The 23,198-nt window shown below is 43.2% G+C and overlaps 1 protein-coding gene across 1 annotated transcript in view; it reads left to right on the forward strand.

The window, feature by feature from the left end:
* LOC126210020 (uncharacterized) overlaps window positions 1-23,198 on the forward strand; it is a 161,887-nt gene that overhangs the window by 116,505 nt on the left and 22,184 nt on the right. Inside the window, exon 6 of the mRNA XM_049939124.1 lies at window positions 19,749-19,860. Coding sequence (XP_049795081.1) covers window positions 19,749-19,860 — 112 coding nt within the window. The remainder of the gene's footprint in view (window positions 1-19,748; window positions 19,861-23,198) is intronic.

The following is a 23,198-nucleotide window of genomic DNA, read 5'->3' on the forward strand; positions in this document are numbered from 1 at the left end:
ATGGAAAAACCAAGTGTCCATTCGTGACTATGGTCGCAGGTTCTTCGAAGATTGAATGACTTTGGGCAGGCATTGCTCAGTGTATCACTTAACTGTGACTGTCTTCCGTGTGTCCAAAACAACGCGCCCCACAATTCAGATCGTTTTTTTTTTTAAAAAAAAGAACAGCTGTCATTTTCTTCTTTACTGATCGGGATTTTCTGACATCTACGGGTGTGTCATCGTGTGTCATCATCTTCAAAGACCGAAACTTTGTTTTGTGTCTTAGTCGGCACGTCATAATAGCACAACCAAATCTCGTCACCTGTCACACACTGAGATTGTCCCTTAGAAAACTTCTTTATCATTTACTGGCACCAAGTCACAAGTCGAGTCATCTGCTCTTCGTCCAGTCTATGCGGCACCCAGAGACAAGATAGTTTCTCTGCTTTCAAATGATCGTGCAGAATCGAACGAATAACTGGTGCATTTAGCCCTAAGGTATCCTCTATCTGCGTATAGGTGTCTTCGTCTAACATTTTCCTCACAGCATCAATGTTTTCCTCCGTAACTGATGATCGTGACCTTTTCGTCCTCTGTGCGTCCTCCAGAGTGAAATTCCCTCTTTGGAATTCTGTGTACCACCTGAATATAGCGGTACGATTTGAACACATGTCACCGAGTGCAAGAGTAATTTCTTCAAAGCACTGCTCTATGTTTGAATAACGCTCGAAGTTGTACCGCAGAACTGCTCGAATGTCACTTGGTAACCACGATGCCATAGCAAGCACTTCAAACTGACCCTGCAAGTGTACGACTGCGCCCACAGATTTGGCACAAGGACTATTCTCAGAACACAGCTACAATCAGCCTCCTGCGATTTGTTGTTGCGTCGTATTGCAAAACTTTCCTAGTACCATTTGTATAAGTGGATCTGATGTACGGCAAACCATCAATTCTTACTGCTCAAGAGCTTTTAGTATGTGTAATTAGTTAACCCTTAACGTCCCAGGTGCGTTCTCACAGACCGCAAGCGTTTATTGTTACTCTGTTGATAATGCGTAATGTTGATTGTGCCGATTACAGCGTTTTCCAGTTGTTCTTCCACGAAGCTGTCTTGGTTTCCTTTATCAGTACCCTTTTGAATGTGACGCGGACCTACACTATTACTGCCTCTTTCGTGCTAGCGGTCTCTGAGACCGCACATGGGACTTTTGCGTTATGGGTTCAGTAGCCACATCTACGCCTACTGTTCATATTACAGACCCTGATAGGTGCTGTTTTAAAATGGTTTGAGGACAGTTTAGGAAGTGATGTTATGTCAGACAGCGTCAACGAAATTGAAAGTGAACATAATACAGTATATGAACTGTGGAAAAGTGAATACGAATTAATTTTGCAGCTTGTGATTTCCTTGAATGAAACAAGTGATAAAGACAGTAGTGTAGAGACTGAATCTTTAACTGGATGTTCTGCCAGAAATACACCAGGTCGAGACAAATACCTCAGTTCCGTTTCAGCCGCTGTTAACTGCCGCGCCTCACTTCCGTGTTTACATCGCTGTACTTGTGCCTCGCCGAGTGCTGTCCGTCCGTTAATCTCCGTGTTCGTTACTATTCCTTGTGATGTGATCGCTCTTTCTGGTCTTGCTGCTGCTAATTGGAATTTAGGTTGTTTAACCGAAATTGCGTCGCTGGATTAACCATGGTTACAAACCTCAGGAAGAATACCCTGGTATTTGCTTTTGACAAGGAATCCCGTCCTGTTCAGCCGACATCCCTGGAAACAGATGACTGGATTACACAGGTAATTGGTCTCAGTTCTTAAACCGTCCATACCTGGCATCTGGATCAGGAAAAATACTGTGTTTTTGTCAAATTAATCAGTGCTGCGACTGTTGATTAAGTGTTACGAAAGTGGGGCTGTGAAGTAGATTTTGTGCATAGAAATGGTTATAAAAGTAAGGTTTCCATCTATAGAGCGGACATTCATTACAAAACTGTTCGTGTCTTGAATCTTCCCATTGAAATTGAAAATAAGATTAAGGAAGCTCTTTCAAACTACGGAGACGTTAAATCAATTGCAAATGAAAGATTGTCGCCTCGCTTTAAACTGCAGTATTCAACGGGGTCCGCTGTGTAGAGATGGACGTTAAGACGAACATTCCGTCTCACATAACTGTTTGTGGGTATAAGGCATAAATTGTTTATACAGGTCAGGAAGCTACATGTCATATATGTAACGTTAAAAGTAATTTGATACAGCGTCAGAAGCTTACCTTAAACGAACTGTTACCAAAGAATAGCCCGGATCAACTGGTTGAGGATGTTAACGCAGCGGGCCAAGCTGATGTCTCCCTTCACGATAACAGTCAATTTCGCCCGTTAACAACAAAGGGAAATCCTATTACCACTTCTCGTGAAACTCAAATGCGAACGAAAAAACGACCTCTGGAGATAGTTGTTCAGAGGACGAGCTGTCTTGTCCCACTCCCTCGCTTCGCAAGCAAAAACAGTGCGATGAGGAGGCAGAGGAACCTGAAGGCAAAATGCGAATAGAAACTGATGAACAGAAAGATTATACACATACGGTACCAGAAAATGAAGGGGGTGTTCAAAAATGGTTCAAATGGCTCTGAGCACTATGGGACTTAACTGCTGAGGTCATCAACCCCCTAGAACTTAGAACTACTTAAACCTAACTAACCTAAGGACATCACACACATCCATGCCCGAGGCAGGATTCGAACCTGCGATCGTAGCGGTCGCGCGGTTCCAGACTGTTGCGCCTATAATCGCTCGGCCACCTCGGCCGGCGAAGGGGGTGTAATCAGCATTAATTTGCAAGAAACAACAGGTGCAGTAGCCTATTGCAAAGATCAGCAGCTATCTGTTAATAAACAGATTCATGGAGAGGTTGCAAAACTGCAGTCTCCATTTGTTTCCCTCGATCAGGAAGTGAGTGAAATTAATAAAGAACGAGGAAGTGGTGGCCAAACTGAAATCACGGTCAACATCTCAGGGCAGGCGCCGGCAACCGAAATTGCGAAAGCGTCTGCTGCTGCTCCAGATAAGCCGCGAAGTAAAATACCGATGCAACCAAATGAGAATGTAGCTCGTAACCAAGGGAAGGGAAAATCCGGGAGGGGCGACCCAAGCCCAAAGAATGTTCGGTCCGATACGGTCTTACACGAATCACTGGAGGAAAAATCAGAGAGTTCACCAGGAAATCAGCCTGCTTGCGGTACAAGAGAAAACATCAGAAGTAGAAAAAAAGAAAAAAAAATGGGACAGTAACTAATACACTGATTGAAGTGTTATTCCATGTTCAGCCTTTCGAGAAAACTGTTGACCACTACGGTCGCAGGTTCGAATCCTGCCTCGGGCATGGATGTGTGTGATGTCCTTAGGTTAGTTAGGTTTAAGTAGTTCTAAGTTCTAGGGGACTTATGACCACAGCAGTTGAGTCCCATAGTGCTCAGAGCCATTTGAACCATTTGAGAAAACTGTTACAGCTTAACTGATGGTTCAAATGGCTCTGAGCACTATGGGACTTATCTGCTGTGGTCATCAGTCCCCTAGAACTTAGAACTACTTAAACCTAACTAACCGAAGGACATCACACACATCCATGCCCGAGGCAGGATTCGAACCTGCGACCGCAGCGGCCGCGCGGTTCCAGATTGTAGCGCCTAGAACCGCTCGGTCACTCAGGCCGGCAGCTTAACTGAACCCTGAACCACAGGAAACTAAATTAGTTCATCAAAACAACTACATAGTGACAGCACAATGACGCAATCTTATTCCGTCACCACTGTAAACATAAATAAAATTACGACCAGTTTGAAATTATCAGCCCTTAAGGAATTTTTGTACGAATCCACGACTGATATTGCCCTGTTACAAGAAGTGATTTAGTAATTCCTGGTTTTGTCAGTTACATAAATGTGTCTCCCGAGACAAGTGTTGGAACAGCTGTTTTGGTGAGGGAAGGGATTACAGTAAGCGAGGTGGAACGACTGGAATCCGGAAGGGGAATAGGACCAAATATCTATGATGTGACTATCATCAACTTGTACGCCCCTTCAAGAAGCACTCACCGAGCTGACAGGGCACGTTTCTTCAAAGATGACCTGATATACTTGTTAAGGAAAACTCCAAGACAGTTATTACTTGGAGGTGATTTTAATTGTGTTCTAAATCGAAAAGATCAGTTACCTAATTTTAATTTCTCAAGTGAACTAAAACAACTAGTTACTGGTTTAGAATTAAAGGATACATGGGAAATCAAATACTCCATTGTTGAGTTCACTTTTGTCTCGGCAACATCACGTAGCAGGATTGATAGACTATATATTTCTAAAAATCTTGAAACTTCCGTGACAAAAGTAGAAGCCATTCCTACGTACTTTTCAGACCATTGAAGTGTCTTAGCTTGCATAAATCTAACAAGACAGCCAGTTCAAGAATCAGTGGAATTTGAACACTTCCTTGTTAGTAAATCATGATTTAGAAGATCTGATTAAACAAACATGGGCAATATGCCTGCGAGCCCGTAGTAGATATGCCACTGCTGTTGACTGGTGGGTTAAAATGGCAAAGCCAAAGTTGAGGAAGGTTCTTAGTCAATACAGTGCCCAGAGCGCAACGGAAATGAAATGCACTATAGAATATTACTATTCCGTGTTGAGAGATCTATATGATCAAGTCTCAGCAGGTCGGATAGCAGACATCAAAAAAGTCAAATCCAAGTTACTTAATATCAAGAGAAGTCAAATGGAAGGGTTGAAAATAAAATCGAAGGCAAATTCGGTGTCTGAAGATAATTACTTCCCTATATCATTTAGTGAAGCATACGAAGACCGGGAGAAGGACTTTTATTGATGAAATTCGAACAAAACACGGTACGATTCTCAGAACCCAGCAGGGTATCATGGATGAGATTCATCGCTATTATTGCGGGCTGTATTCTGTACACCAAAGTAGTGATGCTTCCTTGGAAGAATTCCTTGACATCCTAGCCCCACAGCTGACAGAAGAAAACGAAAATTTTCTCGAGGTTGTCAGTGAATAAGACGTGTATGAGACTCTCTGCGCCTCACCACCAAAAAAATCCCCAGGACCGGATGGTCTGCCAGCAGAGTTTTACATCCGTTACTGGCCAATAGTAGGTGCGAAAATCACGGACATTGTAAATGAGGTTATTCAGGGTAAAATGATTCCGGCTGAGTTTAAGGAGAGTAAAATTGTTCTGGTGCCAAAAAATAATGGAAACAAAGATTTAAATAATTTTCGTCCAATTTCACTGCTGAATTCTGATTATAAATTAATAGCTAGAATAGTAAACAAGAGAATTTCATGCCTTACACATAAAATTATTAGTCAACATCAGAACTGCGCGCAAGGCAGAACCATTTTTCAAAATCTAGCAGAATCAGGGATGTCATTGCAATAACTTCTGTAACTAACATAAAGTGTGCTTTATTGTTTTTAGATTTTTATAAAGCGTTCAATGTAGTAAATCATGAATATCTTCTACAGATATTGAAGAAAATAGGTTTCAACGATAGGGTCATACAGTTGATTAAGAACATAGCAACTGGAATAAAAGCTAAAATAGCGGTGAATTGTCAACAATCCAGGCCGATGCAAATACAACAAGGTTTTCCTCAAGGAAGTCCTTTGTCCGTGTCGCTCTTCGCCATTTCGCTGCAGCCTTTCCTCCGACATGTCCATGCCAGATTAAAAGGCTTAACATTATCAGGAAATAAAACAGTTACAAGAGCCTATGCTGACGATATAGGGCTCATTATAAGGAATAATGACGAGTAACCACGCTAGCAACGGTGATTGATTCGTACTGTAGAGCATCTGGAGCCAATGCAAACGAAAAAAAAGTAAGATCTTAAATCTCAGAGGTTTTGATAATATCAACGTCGAGTGGGCAAAATTAGTCCGACAACATAAAACACTTGGGATCACCCTGACAGCATGTCCTATGAAAATGACGGCTTTAAATTGGAAAGTTGCAGCAGATAAAGTGCAAGGAGCCATTGTAGAGAATTTAACTCGATATATGAACCAAGTTCAAAGAACACAGTATATCAACTCATGCATCCTTGCTAAGGCTTATTATACTGCCCAGCTGTTTCCAATACCGAGAATGATAGCGAGGAGAATAATGTCCAAAATCACAAACTTTTTGTGGAGAGGTGAAGTGTTCAGAGTACCTGCTAAAGTAGCCACTTTAGATCCTAAAAATGGTGGACTAGGATTAACTGATATAACGGATAAAGCATCTGCTCTTTTTATCAAAAGGCAAGTTAATTTAATAAGAGACTCACGAGAAAGCATAACCAGCCAACTTTTCGAGGTCATTAAACCTCGAAGCCTGCTTCTCCCGATTGACGTGCAAAATATCAAAAGTTGCTAACAGCACGTGAGGATTTTCTATGATGAGTTTAGTTATGTCAGTGTCGAACTCAGGCAGTCACGACACTTAACATCGAGAGCCATAATGCGGGAACGAAAAAAAGCGAAGGAAGGAACAAAATAGAACGACAGTTTCCAAACATTGAGTGGACTCTTCCAATGACGGCCAGTGGCATTATTCTTCCGAATGTTGGGCATAAGTAAAGTGAATGCGTATGACATTCACAATTCCTACAAAGACAATACTCAGGTGTACGGCTTTAATTTTTTCAGAATCTTGTAAACTCGTTGCTGACACCATAGATAAAAACCTAGTCAACACGTATCACACACCCCATGAACTTCGTGCATCCTTCAGCGCGTTCTGGCTACCTCACCTTCGTCAGCTTAAGCGGGAGTGCTGGCAGCATCCCAGTGCTCTCCGCTGCCTGGGCAACACCTACTGGGGGGCAGATCGCTCTAGGCTGCTGCAGCTCTACAATGCCCTTGTTCAATCCCGCCTTGACCATGGGATCCTGGTTTACAGTTCGGCGGCGCCCTCAGCGTTGCGTTTACTCGACCCAGCGCACCACTGTGGCGTTCGCCTAGCGAAGGGAGCTTTTAGAACGAGTCCGGTGACCAGTGCCCTGGTGGAGGCTGGAGTCCCTCCATTGCAGATCCGACGTGTGCAACTGCTTCCCACTTATGTTGCACACAGTCATAGTTCTCCTGAGCATCCAAATTACCGTTTCCTTTTCCCACTAGCGGCAGTTCATCTTCCGCTTCGGCGGCCCAGGGCAGGGCTCACGATTGCGGTTCTCGTGCTGTCCCTTCGCTCCGAACTGAAGTCCTTCCCTTTACCACCTCTACTTGAGGTCCATTCATGTACGCCTCCACGGTGTACACGTCGGCCGAAGCTTCGTCTTGGCCTAAGGACTCCGTTAAGCCCACCGCTCTCCGCTGTTACTTCCTCTCGATTGTTGAAGTGTTGCGCGGGTCTGAAGTTGTTTACACCGACGGCTCGATGGCTGATGGTAATGCTGGCTTCGCCTACGTCCACAGAGGCCATATTGAACAGCATTCCTTGCCCGCTGGCTGCACAGCTTGTGGCCATATCTCGTGCACTTCAGTACATCGGTTCCTGTTCTGAAGAGTCGTTTCTTCTCTGTTAGGACTCCGTGAGCAACTTACAAGCTATCAACCAGTGCTACGCTCGCCATTCTTTGGTAGCGAATATCCAGGAGTCCATCTACATCTACATCCATACTCCGCAAGCCACCTGACGGTGTGTGGCGGAGGGTACCTTGAGTACCTCTATCGATTCTCCCTTCTATTCCAGTCTCGTATTGTTCGTGGAAAGAAGGATTGTCGGTATGCGTCTGTGTGGGCTCTAATCTCTCTGATTTTATCCTCATGGTCTCTTCGCGAGATATACGTAGGAGGGAGCAATATACTGCTTGACTCTTCGGTGAAGGTATGTTCTCGAAACTTAAACAAAAGCCTGTACCGAGCTATTGAGCGTCTCTCCTGCAGAGTCTTCCACTGGAGTTTATCTATCATCTCCGTAACGCTTTCGCGATTACTAAATGATCCTGTAACGAAGCGCGCTGCTCTCTGTTGGATCACTCTATCTCTTCTATCAACCCTATCTGGTACGGATCCCACACCGCTGAGCAGTATTCAAGCAGTGCGCGAACAAGCGTACTGTAACCTACTTCCTTTGTTTTCGGATTGCATTTCCTTAGGATTCTTCCAATGAATCTCAGTCTGGCATCTGCTTTATCGACGATCAACTTTGTATGATCATTCCATTTTAAATCATTCCAAATGCTTACTCCCAGATAATTTATGGAATTAAATGCTTCCAGTTGCTGACCTGCTATATTGTAGCTAAATGATAAGGGATTCGCAGCACATTACACTTGTCCACATTGAAATTCACTTGCCATTCCCTGCACCATGCGTCAATTCGTTGCAGATCCTCCTGCATTTCAGTACAATTTTCCATTTTTACAACCTCTGGATATACTACAGCATCATCCGCAAAAAGCCCCAGTGAACTTCCGATGTTATCCACAAGGTCATTTATATGTATTGTGAATAGCAACGGTCCTACGACACTCCCCTGCGGCACACCTGAAGTCACTCTCACTTCGGAAGACTTCTCTCCATTGAGAATGACATCTCTTCTATCCAATCACACAATTGGTCTGATAGTCCATATGCTCTTACTTTGTTCATTAAACGACTGTGGGGAACTGTATCGAACGCCTTGCGGAAGTCAAGAAACACGACATATACCTGTGAACCCGTGTCTATGGCCCTCTGAGTCTCGTGGACGAATAGCGCGAGCTGGGTTTCACACGGCCGTCTTTTTCGAAACCCATGCTGATTCCTACAGAGTAGATTTCTAGTCTCCAGAAAAGTCATTATACTCGAACATAATACGTGTTCCAAAATTCTACAACTGATCGACGTTAGAGATATAGGTCTATAGCTCTGCACATCTGTTGGACGTCCCTTCTTGAAAACGGGGATAACCTGTGCCCTTTTCCAATCCTTTGGAACGCTACGCTCTTCTAGAGACCTACGGTACACCGCTGCAAGAAGGGGGCAAGTTCCTTCGCGTACTCTGTGTAAAATCGAACTGGTATCTCATCAGGTCCAGCGGCCTTCCTCTTTTGAGCGATTTTAATTGTTTCTCTATCCCTCTGTCGTCTATTTCGATATCTACCATTTTGTCATCTGTGCGACAATCTAGAGAAGGAACTACAGTGCAGTCTTCCTCTGTGAAACAGCTTTGGAAAAAGACATTTAGTATTTCGGCCTTTAGTCTGTCATCCTCTGTTTCAGTACCATTTTGGTCACAGAGTGTCTGGACATTTTCTTTTGATCCACCTACCGCTTTGACATAAAACCAAAAGGTCTTAGGAGTTTCTGCCAAGTCAGTACATAGAACGTTACTTTCGAATTCATTGAACGCCTCTCGCATAGCCCTCCTCACACTACATTTCGCTTCGCGTAATTTTTGTTTGTCTGCAAGGCTTTGGCTATGTTTATGTTTGCTGTGAAGTTCCCTTTGCTTCCGCAGCAGTTTTCTAACTCGGTTGTTGTACCACGGTGGCTCTTTTCCATCTCTTACGATCTTGCTTGGCACACACTCATCTAACGCATATTGTACGATGGTTTTGAACTTTGTCCACTGATCCTCAACACTATCTGTACTTGAGACTAAACTTTTGTGTTGAGCCGTCAGGTACTCTGTAATCTGCTTTTTGTCACTTTTGCTAAACAGAAAAATCTTCCTACCTTTTTTAATATTTCTATTTACGGCTGAAATCATCGATGCAGTAACCGCTTTATGATCACGGATTCCCTGTTCTGCCTTAACTGTTTCAAATAGTTCGGGTCTGTTTGTCACCAGAAGGTCTAATATGTTATCGCCACGAGTCGGTTCTCTGTTTAACTGCTCAAGATAGTTTTCAGATAAAGCACTTAAAAAAATTTCGCTGGATTCTTTGTCCCTGTCACCCGTTATGAACGTTTGAGTCTCCCAGTCTATATCCGGCAAATTAAAATCTCCACCCAGAACTATAACATGGTGGGGAAATATACTCGAAATATTTTCCAAATTATCCTTTAGGTGCTCAGCCACAACAGCCGCTGAGCCAGGGGGCCTATAGAGACATCCAATTACCATGTCTGAGCCTGCTTTAACTGTGACCTTCACCCAAATTATTTCACATTTCGGATCTCCGTCAATTTCCTTCGATACTATTGCACTTCTTATCGCTATAAACACGCCTCCCCCTTCACTGTCCAGCCTGTCTCTGCGGTATACATTCCAATCTGAGTTTAGGATTTCATTACTGTTTACGTCTGGTTTCAGCCAACTTTCTGTCCCTAGTACTATGTGGGCATTGTGACCGTTTATTAATGAGAGCAGTTCTGGAACCTTTCTATAGACGCTCCTGCAATTTACTATTAACACATTAATATTGTTATTCCCTGTTGCATTTTGCCTACTCCTACCTTGCCGCGACTCAGGAGGCGTCTTGTCGGGCCTAGGGAGGGAATTCTCTAACCTAAAAAACCGACATGTGCAGTCCACACCTACTCCGCTACCCTTGTAGCCGCTTCCGGCGTGTAGTGCACGCCTGACCTATTCAGGAGGACCCTGCCCTGGAACCGTCCAGTCGTTCAGTCGTGTTTGTGTGGACCCCAGAACACGTCGGAATCCCAGGCAACGAACTTGCTGACAGGCTGGCCAGACAGGCTACGCGGAAACCGCTCCTGGAGACGGGCACCTCTGAAACTGACTTGCGCTCTGTCTTACGCCGCAAGGTTTTTCGGCTTTGGGAGACGGAGTGGCATAACAGTATGCACAACAGACTGCGTGTCATTAAGGAGACTGCGAATGTGTGGAAGTCTTCCCTGCGGGCTTCTCGCAGGGAAACAGTTGTTTGTTGGCTGCGCATTGGCCATACTTGGCTAACCCATGGTTACCTCCTCCGTCGCGAGGACCCACCTCAGTGTCGCTGTGGCTCCCAAATGACAGTCGTCCACCTCTTGCTGGACTGCCCACTTTTAGCCGCCCTGCGGCGGACTTTTAACTTTCCCAGCACCCTGCTTTCCGTGTGTCGGGCGACAGTGCCTCAACACCAGCTTTAGTTTTACGTTTTATTCGTGAGGGTGGGTTTTATCATTTGATCTGAGTTTTAGCGCATGTCCTTTGTCCCCTAGGGCTTTTAGGGGGGAGGTTTTAATGTGTTTCGCTTCTCTTTTATTCTCATGGTCAACCAGCCATGGTAATCTGCTTTCTTGTTTTTAATGTCTTCTCCCTGTTTCTTGCGTCTCTGTGTTTATCTCGTCCTGTTTTGTCCATTGTAGTGTTTGTTGTCCTCCTGTCGTTCTTCTGGTTCTTCCTTTCTCTTATTATTGCCGTACGTCTTCTTTGTTTCCTGTTTTCCTTTGGGTAATTGTTCTACTGGGAACAAGGCACCTCGCAGTTTGGTCCCCCCCCCCCCCCCCCCTCTTTTAAACCAACCAACCAACCGTGTTCTGGGTGAGGCAGAACCAAGAGTAGAAGCCATTGAAGAACGACTGGAAAAACACAAAACATGCTCCACCTGTGACCACAAAGAGAAGAGAAAGGCACCTTATATTTGCCATTGTTGCAAGAAGCCCCGGGTTCGATTCCCGGCGGGGTCAGGGATTTTCTCTGCCTCGTGATGGCTGGGTGTTGTGTGATGTCCTTAGGTTAGTTAGGTTTAAGTAATTCTAAGTTCTAGGGGACTGATGACCATAGATGTTAAGTCCCATAGTGCTCAGAGCCATTTGAACCATTTTGTTGCAAGAAGCCAGTCTCACTTGAATCTCTACTGACATTTCCGGCGAGTGTAAACAAAACCTCCGAGAAAGAAACTAAACATCTAAAAAGTACTTCTGATCCATGAACAATGGCGGTTCGCCCAGCTTGAGAGACGACCGGGGATATATTGTTGTCGTTTGCAAGTGACGGTTGCGGTAAGCGCATACATTAACTCTGCACTTGAAGAAACCGTGTGTACTGCAAATTGCGTGTCCCGGTTGCTTGTGCGGAATTTGTCGCTTACCATTACCATCTGTGGTGACAACTCGCAACTAATGGGACAGAAATACGCTAATAACTCGCTACAATCACGTTTAATGCTTGCATCGGCTACGACATTCATAACAGAGCGTGGAGAACACTACTGAACGCTCATTGGTTGTCGGAGAATGCGTGATGTAGATGCGCAGAACTGACTTGAACTGGGCCGCCATCGTTCGTGACCCCAACTATAGCATAATTTTTATTTTTTTGAATGTTTTGTGGGCGTTTTTTATGTTTTTATTATTACATGTGTAATAAACAATAAAAATATACCAAGAAATAAAATTTGGAGTGCAGGGTATTTGAGCTTTCATAGCATTAACGTTGTCATGTAATATTATGTTCATTTTGTGTAGTTTTCTGATTAAATGCGTTTTTTCGTAAAAATAAACTTTAAATAGTTCATTTTGTGTGATATTAATGTAACCTTTTACATAAAATCTGAACTGCTCCACTGAAACTGCAGAATGCAGTTTTTGTGGCTATTAAATGTAGCAGTCACACACACTGCACCTGGGACAGTGCGTGACCAAAAAATGACCTGGGAAGCCAAGGGTTAAGCTTAGATTTATTCGTCCAACGATGGTTTTTTTGTCAGCTGAAACTCAAAAAATTGAAACTTCATCACAAAATTTTGAGGGGTTGTGGGGTGGGGTGGACACATTCCCTCCTCCTCCTCCTCCCTAGAATTGACGCCCATGGTTCAGATTAAATGGAAGACCGGATTAGCGAAAGTCGGATGACCAGGACTCTACTGTGTTTTTATTTGTGATATTTGTATGCTTCCTTCCGTTTTCTTCTGGATGTGGTAAATCAGAACCGAAAATAATTATTTGGCAGTAGACCTATCCCATGAAACTCTGTGTCGGTTTCAGTTATCCATATTATTCTTCTGCAGGCTGTCGCATGGGTACTTCACACGGGAGTGATTTGCAGGTCGAAGTTGGCATAGATGGAAATGCGAAATCATCATTTTATATAAAAGCAGGTTCTCGAATAGTTTGAATATTCTGCTCACGAAAAAGCAAATAATAGCGGAATCATCATCACAGATACATGCTGCTCTATTATAGAGGACGTTAAACAAGGCAAAGCAAAGCAGAGAAAGGAGAGTGTTGACTATCGTTGGCTAAGAAAATATGACGTTATTGAAGTTGACGGGAATGAAAAACCTTTTTGTAGTAGTAACAGGAGACAACAGCGTTATTTTGTGCCACGTTCATACGTAAGGATTATTCAACATACTGAAAACTTGTCTAGTTTGATGCAACTCTTCACGCTAGTTTGGGCTGCTGAGTCTTCTTCATCTCTGTAGGACTACCGCAGCTTACATACATTTGGACCTTTTTACTTTAGCCAAATCTTGGTCTTCCTCTACAATTTTAACCCCTCCCTAACAACACCTCCCCCCCCCCCCCCCCACGCAAACACACTTCACTCCATTAACAAATTAACGATTGCTTATAGCGTCAGGATGTCACCTGTCAAACGATTCCGCCTTTTAGTCAGATCGTGCTGTAACTCTCTTCTCTCCGTAGTTTGATTCAGTAACTCGTCATTATTGAGCTTGATCTTTGTCCATATTTAATTTCCGTACTAAGCTGCACTCCTAGCTTAGAGACCTCAAAGGAAAAGTGGGTAGCTGTAGGAATTAATGAACTGTGGTGGCAAGAAGAACAGCAGCACCTGACAACCACCGCAGTAGTTCAAGTTAATTTTAGTTCTAGCTCTGAAGGTGACGAAAACATTGAAATACTGTGTGATGAGATAAAAGAAATTATTCAGACAGTTAAGGGAGATGAAACTTAAAAGTGTGATGCGAGATCAAAATTCGGTAGCAAGAAAAGAAAGAGAAGGAAAAATCGTAAGGGAACATAGACAGGGAGAAAGGAATGAGTGGGGAAGCAGCGTGATAGAATTTTGCACAGAGCATAATTTAATCAGTACTGATACTTGGTTCAAAAATCTTGAAAGAAGGCAGTTTAGATGGGAGAGATATACAGACACAGGGAGACTTCAGATCGATTATGACGTAAACTCTGTCCATAATTTATTGGTTATGACTTGCAGATAAAAAATGAAGAAATTGAAAAAAAGTAGGAAATTAAGGAGACGAGATCTTGGTAAGTTGAAAGAACTAGATGTTACACAGTGTTTTAGAGGGTGCATTAGACAACGTTGGATTGCAACAGAGGACAGAAATACAATTTAAGGTGAATGGATAACTTCGAGAGATGAACTGTAGAAGGCAGAAGAGGATCCAAATAGGCAAAAAAGAAAAGGCCCAGTAGAAATCTTCGGAATCACACTAGATACTGAATTTAATTGTGTAAAGGAGAGACTTCTAGTCTGAATTTGTCTCTGTTGAGTAAGGTCATCTGTTCACTCTCCATTTCTTGTAAGTCCTTTTTTGTCTTGCCTCCCACCCCCCCCCCCCCCCCATTTCTTGTCTGTTTTCCTGTTCTGGAAGGAAGTCTGAATCTTCTTTTTTAATACACGGAGGTGATGAAAGTCACGAGATGTTATATGCGAATTTAGACTTTCTCTGCGAATGTCGATGGTGAAGGCTTCTCGGGTCTGCCGACGCAGACGAGGCAAAGGAGCCTGCAGGCCAGCAGCTGTAAAGAACCGAGTCCGACACTTCGCCTCAAGACGACAAATAGGAAACTTATTGAAACGTTGCCGCAGAACAACGCCTTGTTGCTTCTGTTGATGACCCGAGAAGACTTCATCGTCGTCATGGGGTGCTTGTGACTGGAATTCGAGTGTAGGGAAAGGGAGAGAAGGAAACGTAGTAGGTGAATATGGATTGGGGCTAAGAAATGAAAGAGGAAGCCGCCTGGTAGAATTTTGCACAGAGCACAACTTAATCATAGCTAATACTTGGTTTAAGAATCATGATAGAAGATTGTATACATGGAAGAACCCTGGAGATACTAAAAGGTATCAGATAGATTATATAATGGTAAGACAGAGATTTAGGAACCAGGTTTTAAATTGTAAGACATTTCCAGGGGCAGATGTGGACTCTGACCACAATCTATTGGTTATGACCTGTAGATTAAAACTGAAGAAACTGCAAAAAGGTGGGAATTTAAGGAGATGGGACCTGGATAAACTGAAAGAACCAGAGGTTGTACAGAGTTTCAGGGAGAGCATAAGGGAACAATTGACGGGAATGGGGGAAAGAAATACAGTAGAAGAAGAATGGGTAGCTTTGAGGGATGAAGTAGTGAAGGCAGCAGAGGATCAAGTAGGTAAAAAGACGAGGGCTAGTAGAAATCCTTGGGTAACAGAAGAAATATTGAATTTAATTGATGAAAGGAGAAAATATAAAAATGCAGTAAATGAAGCAGGCAAAAAGGAATACAAACGTCTCAAAAATGAGATCGACAGGAAGTGCAAAATGGCTAAGCAGGGATGGCTAGAGGACAAATGTAAGGATGTAGAGGCTTATCTCACTAGGGGTAAGATAGATACTGCCTACAGGAAAATTAAAGAGACCTTTGGAGATAAGAGAACCACTTGTATGAACATCAAGAGCTCAGATGGAAACCCAGTTCTAAGCAAAGAAGGGAAAGCAGAAAGGTGGAAGGAGTATATAGAGGGTCTATACAAGGGCCATGTACTTGAGGACAATATTATGGAAATCGAAGAGGATGTAGATGAAGATGAAATGGGAGATACGATACTGCGTGAAGAATTTGACAGAGCACTGAAAGACCTGAGTCGAAACAAGGCCCCCGGAGTAGACAACATTCCATTGGAACTACTGACGGCTTTGGGAGAGCCAGCCCTGACGAAACTGTACCATCTGGTAAGCAAGATGTATGAAACAGGCGAAATACCCTCAGACTTCAAGAAGAATATAATAATTCCAATTCCAAAGAAAGCAGGTGTTGACAGATGTGAGAATTACCGGACAATCAGTTTAATAAGCCACAGCTGCAAAATACTAACACGAATTCTTTACAGACGAATGGAAAAACTAGTAGAAGCCGACCTCGGGGAAGATCAGTTTGGATTCCGTAGAAATACTGGAACACGTGAGGCAATACTGACCTTACGACTTATCTTAGAAGAAAGATTAAGGAAAGGCAAACCTACGTTTCTAGCATTTGTAGACTTAGAGAAAGCTTTTGACAATGTTGACTGGAATACTCTGTTTCAAATTCTAAAGGTGGCAGAGGTAAAATACAGGGAGCGAAAGGCTATTTACAATTTGTACAGAAACCAGATGGCAGCTATAAGAGTCGAGGGACATGAAAGGGAAGCAGTGGTTGGGAAGGGAGTAAGACAGGGTTGTAGCCTCTCCCCGATGTTATTCAATCTGTATATTGAGCAAGCAGTAAAGGAAACAAAAGAAAAATTCGGAGTAGGTATTAAAATCCATGGAGAAGAAATAAAAACTTTGAGGTTCGCCGATGACATTGTAATTCTGTCAGAGACAGCAAAGGACTTGGAAGAGCAGTTGAACGGAATGGACAGTGTCTTGAAAGGAGGGTATAAGATGAACATCAACAAAAGCAAAACGAGGATAATGGAATGTAGTCGAATTAAGTCGGGTGATGTTGAAGGTATTAGATTAGGAAATGAGACACTTAAAGTAGTAAAGGAGTTTTGCTATTTGGGGAGCAAAATAACTGATGATGGACGAAGTAGAGAGGATATAAAATGTAGACTGCCAATGGCAAGGAAAGCGTTTCTGAAGAAGAGAAATTTGTTAACATCGAGTATAGATTTAAGTGTCAGGAAGTCTTTTCTGAAAGTATTTGTATGGAGTGTAGCCATGTATGGAAGTGAAACATGGACGATAAATAGTTTGGACAAGAAGAGAATAGAAGCTTTCGAAATGTGGTGCTACAGAAGAATGCTGAAGATTAGATGGGTAGATCACATAACTAATGAGGAGGTACTGAATAGGATTGGGGAGAAGAGGAGTTTGTGGCACAACTTGACCAGAAGAAGGGATCGGTTGGTAGGACATGTTCTGAGGCATCAAGGGATCACCAATTTAGTATTGGAGGGCAGCGTGGAGGGTAAAAATCGTAGGGGGAGACCAAGAGATGCATACACTAAGCAGATTCAGAAGGATGTAGGTTGCAGTAGGTACTGGGAGATGAAGAAGCTTGTACAGGATAGAGTAGCATGGAGAGCTGCATCAAACCAGTCTCAGGACTGAAGACCACAACAACAACAACAACAATGGGGTGCTTCCTAATATCGTGTCCGACCTCATTTTGACTGGCATAGTGGTGCAACCCGGCGTGGCGTGGACTCACAAGTCGTTGGAAGTCCTCTGCAGAAATATTGGGCCGCTCATAATTGTGAAAGCGTTACCGGTGCAGGATTTTGTGCACGAGCGGACATCTCGATTATGTCTCACAGATGTTCGAAGGGATTCATGTCCGGCGATCTTGCTGGCCAGACCATTTGCTCGAACTGTCCAAAATGTTCTTCAAGCCAGTCGCGAACAATTGTGGCCAGGTAACGTGGGTATTGCCATCCATAAAAATTTCATCGTTGTTTGGGAACATGAAATTCACGGATGGCTACAAATGGTCTCCAAGTAGCCGAACATAACTGTTTCCAGTCAGTGATCGGTTCAGCTGGACCAGAGGTTCCAGTCCGTTCCATATTAACACAGCTCACACCATTAAGGAGCCACCACCAGCTTGCACATTGTCTTGTTGACAACTTGGGTCCATTCTTCGTGGGGTATTCGCCACACGCCGACTCTGCCATCAGCTCTTACCATCTAACCAGGCCACGATTTTCCAGTCGTCCAGTATCCAGCCGATGCGGTCAGGAGCCCAAGAGAGGATCTGCAGCCGATTACGTGCTGACTACAAATGACTGTCCTTTCTTACCCAGTGTTCACGATACTACCGCAATCTGTGTACGTGCATCTCGCTATTCCACGACTTGTCACCTCGGAGTATATCTTCCTTCATCCCTCTAGATGTCAATTGAGTGTAACACGTCTTTTCGTGATCCCATTTGCTATTTTAGCGCAGAAGGAGCATATTTCTTTATTTGGTCTCAAAACCCAATCGCTATCTCTGTTCTTCATTGGATTTAACATTTTTCAGAGGATTGTTCTTTCCACCTTTTCCAAATCTTCTAACGCCCTTTTGCACCCGGATAATAGTAATGTCTTCGACCCAATAAGGACTTCTGGTTTTTATGCCCTTTTTGTTTTTTGGTCCTGATTTTAATTGCTTCGTTTTCACTTTTTATATTTTCACACTGATATTTGAAGTTGTCTGTTCCCTTGATGTATCCTTACCTGATTTTTGAAATTCTCGGTGAATTGCTTCATTGGTCATGTATTGTGTCATTTCAAACGATGTTTGTAGATCTGCATTCTCAGCTGTTTCCTTCAGAATTTGTTATCAATGTTTTGTTTTTCTTACTTTATTTTCCATTCTCGTGTAACTTTTTCCAGCACAGAGTTGAATAATAATAGTGAGAAACCTTCTCACTGTCTGACTCCTGGCACAGTTTGTAAGGGACTCGACGTTATTCGAATGAGAGTTGGTTTAGTTATTTCCAGAGTTTTTGTGTCCCACTGCGCCACCTCGCTCGGTAAAAAAAAAAAAAGTTCAAATGGCTCTGAGCACTATGGGACTTAACATCTGAGGTCATCAGTCCCCTAGAACTTAGAACTACTTAAACCTAACTAACCTAAGGACATCACACACATCCATGCCCGAGGCAGGATTTGAACCTGCGACCGTAGCAGTCGCGCGGTTCCGGACTGAAGCGCCTAGAACCGCTCGGCCACTGCGGCCGGCTCCGCTCGGTAAAGTTACGAAACGTATCCGCATATTGAGAATATAGTACCAGCACAGCTACACAATTTACTGGAGACAAATGAAAATTTGTGCCGGACCGGGACACGAATCCTGATGTCCAGCAGGACAATGCGACATCCCACACGTCCAGAATTGCTACAGAGTGGCTCAAGCAATACTCTTCTGAGTTTAAACGCTTCCACTGGCCACCAAACTGCCCAGATATGAACATTATTGAGCATATCTGGGATGCCTTGCAACGTTCAGAAGAGATCTCCACGCCCTCTTACTCTTACGGATTTATGGACAGCACTGCAGGACTCACGGTATCAATTCCCTCCAGCACTACCGCAGACATTAGAAGAGTCCATGCCACGTCGTGTTGCGGTACTTCTGCGTGCTCGTGGGGACCGTACACGATATTAGGCAGATGTACCAGTTTCTTTGGCTCTTCAGTGTAATTGCGGTACCCACTTTGTTGCGGTGTAGCCGCGCGGTCTAAGGCGCCTTACACGGTTCGCGCGACTACTCCCGTCGGAGGTTCGAGTCCTCCCTCGGGCATGTGTGTGTGTGTGTGTGTGTGTGTGTGTGTGTGTGTGTGCTGTCCTCAGCTTAAGTTAGTTTAAGTAGAGTGTAAGCCTGGGGCCCGATAACCTCAGTAGTTTGGTGCCATAGGAAGTCACCGCAAATTTCCAATATCCCGCTTTGTTTTGGGTATTCGGAACCTTAACGTTGGTAAATCGTGTCGCCAACTAACAGTATAATTATTTTGACGATCGCTTCAATATATTGAAGGTTTGACAAACAAATACTGTCAATAAATACAACGTGTGCAGGCCCCTTAATGCCGTGGAACTGATGCAGTTCAATTATCGACTGCGGAATAGAAATGTCGCTTGAGATCCTAAGCCTTATTTTATTTTGCAGAAGGCAGTGAGGAGGCAGAAGCGAGCGATGTTAAACAGAAGGATGAATTGGGAACACGACATGCTGCACAGGAAGTGGTCACGTCGCACTCAGAGCCATCTACCTCCCAGGGGTGAGTACTGACCCAACTGTCGTTTTTTTTCTGTCTTAACGGTGGTGGGAGGCTGCTGTGTATACCTTCACACCTGCACTTTCCTTTTACAATTTAATGTCGTCATGACCGGTTTCGACTGGATGAATACTGACTATCCAGTGGCGCTGTCTGATCAACAAGTGGCCAACGTTCTGCTGATGTACAGTAAAGTAGCTCCTGTATTCGAGGGCCTCGTAGGCGTTGTACTGAGGGTGAGTGGAACCTGCTACAGACGTCCGTAAGTACTCTGCTGGGCTAAAATATTGAAACAGCCTGAAGAAATTACACGAAGACCCGAACCCTCACTTCCCACAGACAAGTCAGTAACAACTTAGACATCGGAGAATATGACACATGTTGACTTAAAACATTAATCTGCGATATTTGCGGGCTCTAGTCGTAAAGTGTTAATTAGTGCCTCGAAAAAATATAGTTGCGCAATTAATTGTCTTGTTTGTTTGCAAGTACCTGTCTGTAGCCGTAGTACTTACTCTAATCTCCGCGCCACAGTAGCAACGGACTACGTTAGGGCAGACATAACAAAGTGATGCGCCATAACTGTAATAACGTGGAATGTCGTGGGATAACTCGTTTTCACCAGCAGCGGAAATATTGCATTTGTGTCAGGCCGATCCAGGCGGCTTCTTTAGGCGTTTGGATCGGCTGTCAGAGCCGTAACGATTGCGCTGCTGCCGAAAACGAATTACCATTTTATCTCTTTGTCAATGGGTGCCGTCTTTTCTTTTGGCTTGTTTAGCGTAGGGATGGCGCGTATCGCTAAAACAACGCGTTTTCGGTTACTTTTTCCAACGCCAGTTTAACTGGACTATTAAAACCGCTCAAAATAACCGGTTTCTGAAATACCGATTTCCGGTTTTTTATTGTACTCCCTCAGTTTCAAGATTTATAGAATCAAAATATTAAATTAAATAGGCAAGTAAAAGAAAACTTAGTCCGTCCATCGTTTGCTGCTTTTCTCTAAAAGTTATAAGTGGTTGGCTACTACAAAAAATTACCAGTATTCTCCTATTGATTCCGATTTAGTTAAACTCTGCTCAAAAATTATGTTGTAATTTGGCGTCGTACCACTGTGTGGACATTACGAATAGTCAGTGCTACAGAGAGAAAACTGAGACTGAAGAGCTGTATTTTTCGTGTTAATTTGCCCCTTCTCTAGGGCTACGAGCAGATAAAGGCATTTTATATAGACAAAAGCAGCTAATCTGCTGTTTTTCGTTTTCATTCCAGTCTTTGAATGAACTGTTAAGTTTTCTACTTGTATAAGGTCACACCTCCGTTGTGGCTTCTCCCGTTTTTAAGCTTTTACAGCAAATGGGGCTTTGTACCTCATTGATATTGGACTTAATAAAAACTTCCAGACTAGGGATGGTGCCATTCTGTGATACAACTGGTGTCCGAAGACGACAGGGAGAAACTACTATATAGAGCAGATGCGGCAAGTACACGCGTACGATGTAATAGGCCCATCAAATGGTAACAGGTACGTTATTGTCTCAGCAGTTCTATACCAATCCTTATGCCCAGTGTTTGTTGCTCGTTTCTGTTGGCATTGTTATTAAAATAGCACTGTTCGCTTTTCTCATTTTCTGTAATGACTCAATATTTAAAAGCAATGCAGATTTTACGGATAAAAATTGCTCGTTCTGCAAAAAAGGTTATGTAAAAACGAAAAATTTTAGCGCAGCTGCAGTGACTGATTTGTCGGCTTTTTGACCCGGTAATTAGTAAAAACTTGAACCAGCTGTTATAACCGAAACCAGATAAATACAGAAAAGTGCGGTTATTCAGAACTAAAATACCGGTATCGGTTTTAACCGGTCGGTTTTTCCCCTCCCTGGTCTAGCGGCGTGACATGGCACTGTGGCGCATGGATTTCAGTGTTCACCAGGACTGCAGACATGAGCCTGCAAACAAACAAAATAGTTAATTATATAACTGTAATTAACACTTTTCGACGTCCCGTTATATTACCCTTCAATGGAAATTTGAAATTTTCTGTGAAATTTCTCCAACCGGAAACTTTTTTATTATTTATATCGGATATATCTCGTTTCACTTCTTGTTCTCGAATGTCAAAAGATTACTTTTTGTGAAGCCATTAAAAAAAGACATTAAAAGCTTCTGTGCTACCGAACCGTCCACAAAACGGTGCATCAGAGTGTCAACCCATAAGCATTGGTAATTGTGCAGTGTAGCAACCCGGCTGTCGGCAGAGAATTTTATACAACAGCGGCTTTTAATGTTGTTTTTTTTTTATTTAATGCCTTAACAACTACCAATGTTTGTGACATTTGAGACTTAGAGGTGAACTCTTGAAAGCAAGTATCTCGTGCAATAAATGGTATAATGGTGGCTGTCTGTAGACTTTTCTTTCATAAATATCCAATCTTAATCACGTGAGTGAGCCGATTCCAATTTTATCGTCATAGAGAATGAGGCCTTCGTTGGAAATGTTGAAGAGAGACAGTGTGACAGTAAAGCTACGACAGAGATCAGGAGAGAAGTGACGGTAAGCTGCTACCTTGCTACCTTGAGTAATTTTCTGCAGTATACTCGATAGACCGGCAGATACGGCAGTGTCTAGTAGCAAGAAGAGCTATAGATTCTTGTTATGCATCGACAATCAGCTTTTAATGCCATTTAGTCCCTTAAATGAGAAGCTAAAAAGTCTGTGTAGAAATCCGCGATCGTATTGGTTTGGCAGTTATTAATTATTGACTTGTTGTAATAACTCCATCATCAGATCATAAAATTCGTTAGAAATGCCCAGTACCTCGTCAGTATACCATTGCTTTCTTATTCTGCAAGTATCACTGCCACACTTTGTCAGTTATTTGTGTAGGAGGAGCTAATGATCCGAAGAGATACTGTGTGTCTGATAAAGTTTTCTCGAGCCTCCAGCCGCGCTGTGACTACATGTCCACGGGCCTTTGCCTGAATGCTCGTCGGCCATTGTCATCACTTGACAGTGACCAACGAGCACTCGACCGAAAGATCGTGGGCATACAGTCACTTAACGCAGCTGGAAGCTCGAGAAAACTTTTATCAGTATACTCGTGTATCGTCGTGAAACCGTGCATTCATACACCCTGTGTATCTGTTTCTGAGATAGTTTTTTTGTTACTTTTTAGGATCTAACGATGGAGTCGCCGAAACGTGTTATCTGTGGACTTAAAATAAACAAAATTAGCGCGAACGATACAGAGTATTTAATAACAGACATGGTTGTATCTTTCATTCTGGATTGTCTGCCGGAGTGACACAGTAACACTGGAACTAGCTAGTATCCATACCAT

The sequence above is a fragment of the Schistocerca nitens genome, chromosome 10 (assembly GCF_023898315.1).
Source record: "Schistocerca nitens isolate TAMUIC-IGC-003100 chromosome 10, iqSchNite1.1, whole genome shotgun sequence".
Taxonomy (NCBI): domain Eukaryota; kingdom Metazoa; phylum Arthropoda; class Insecta; order Orthoptera; family Acrididae; genus Schistocerca; species Schistocerca nitens.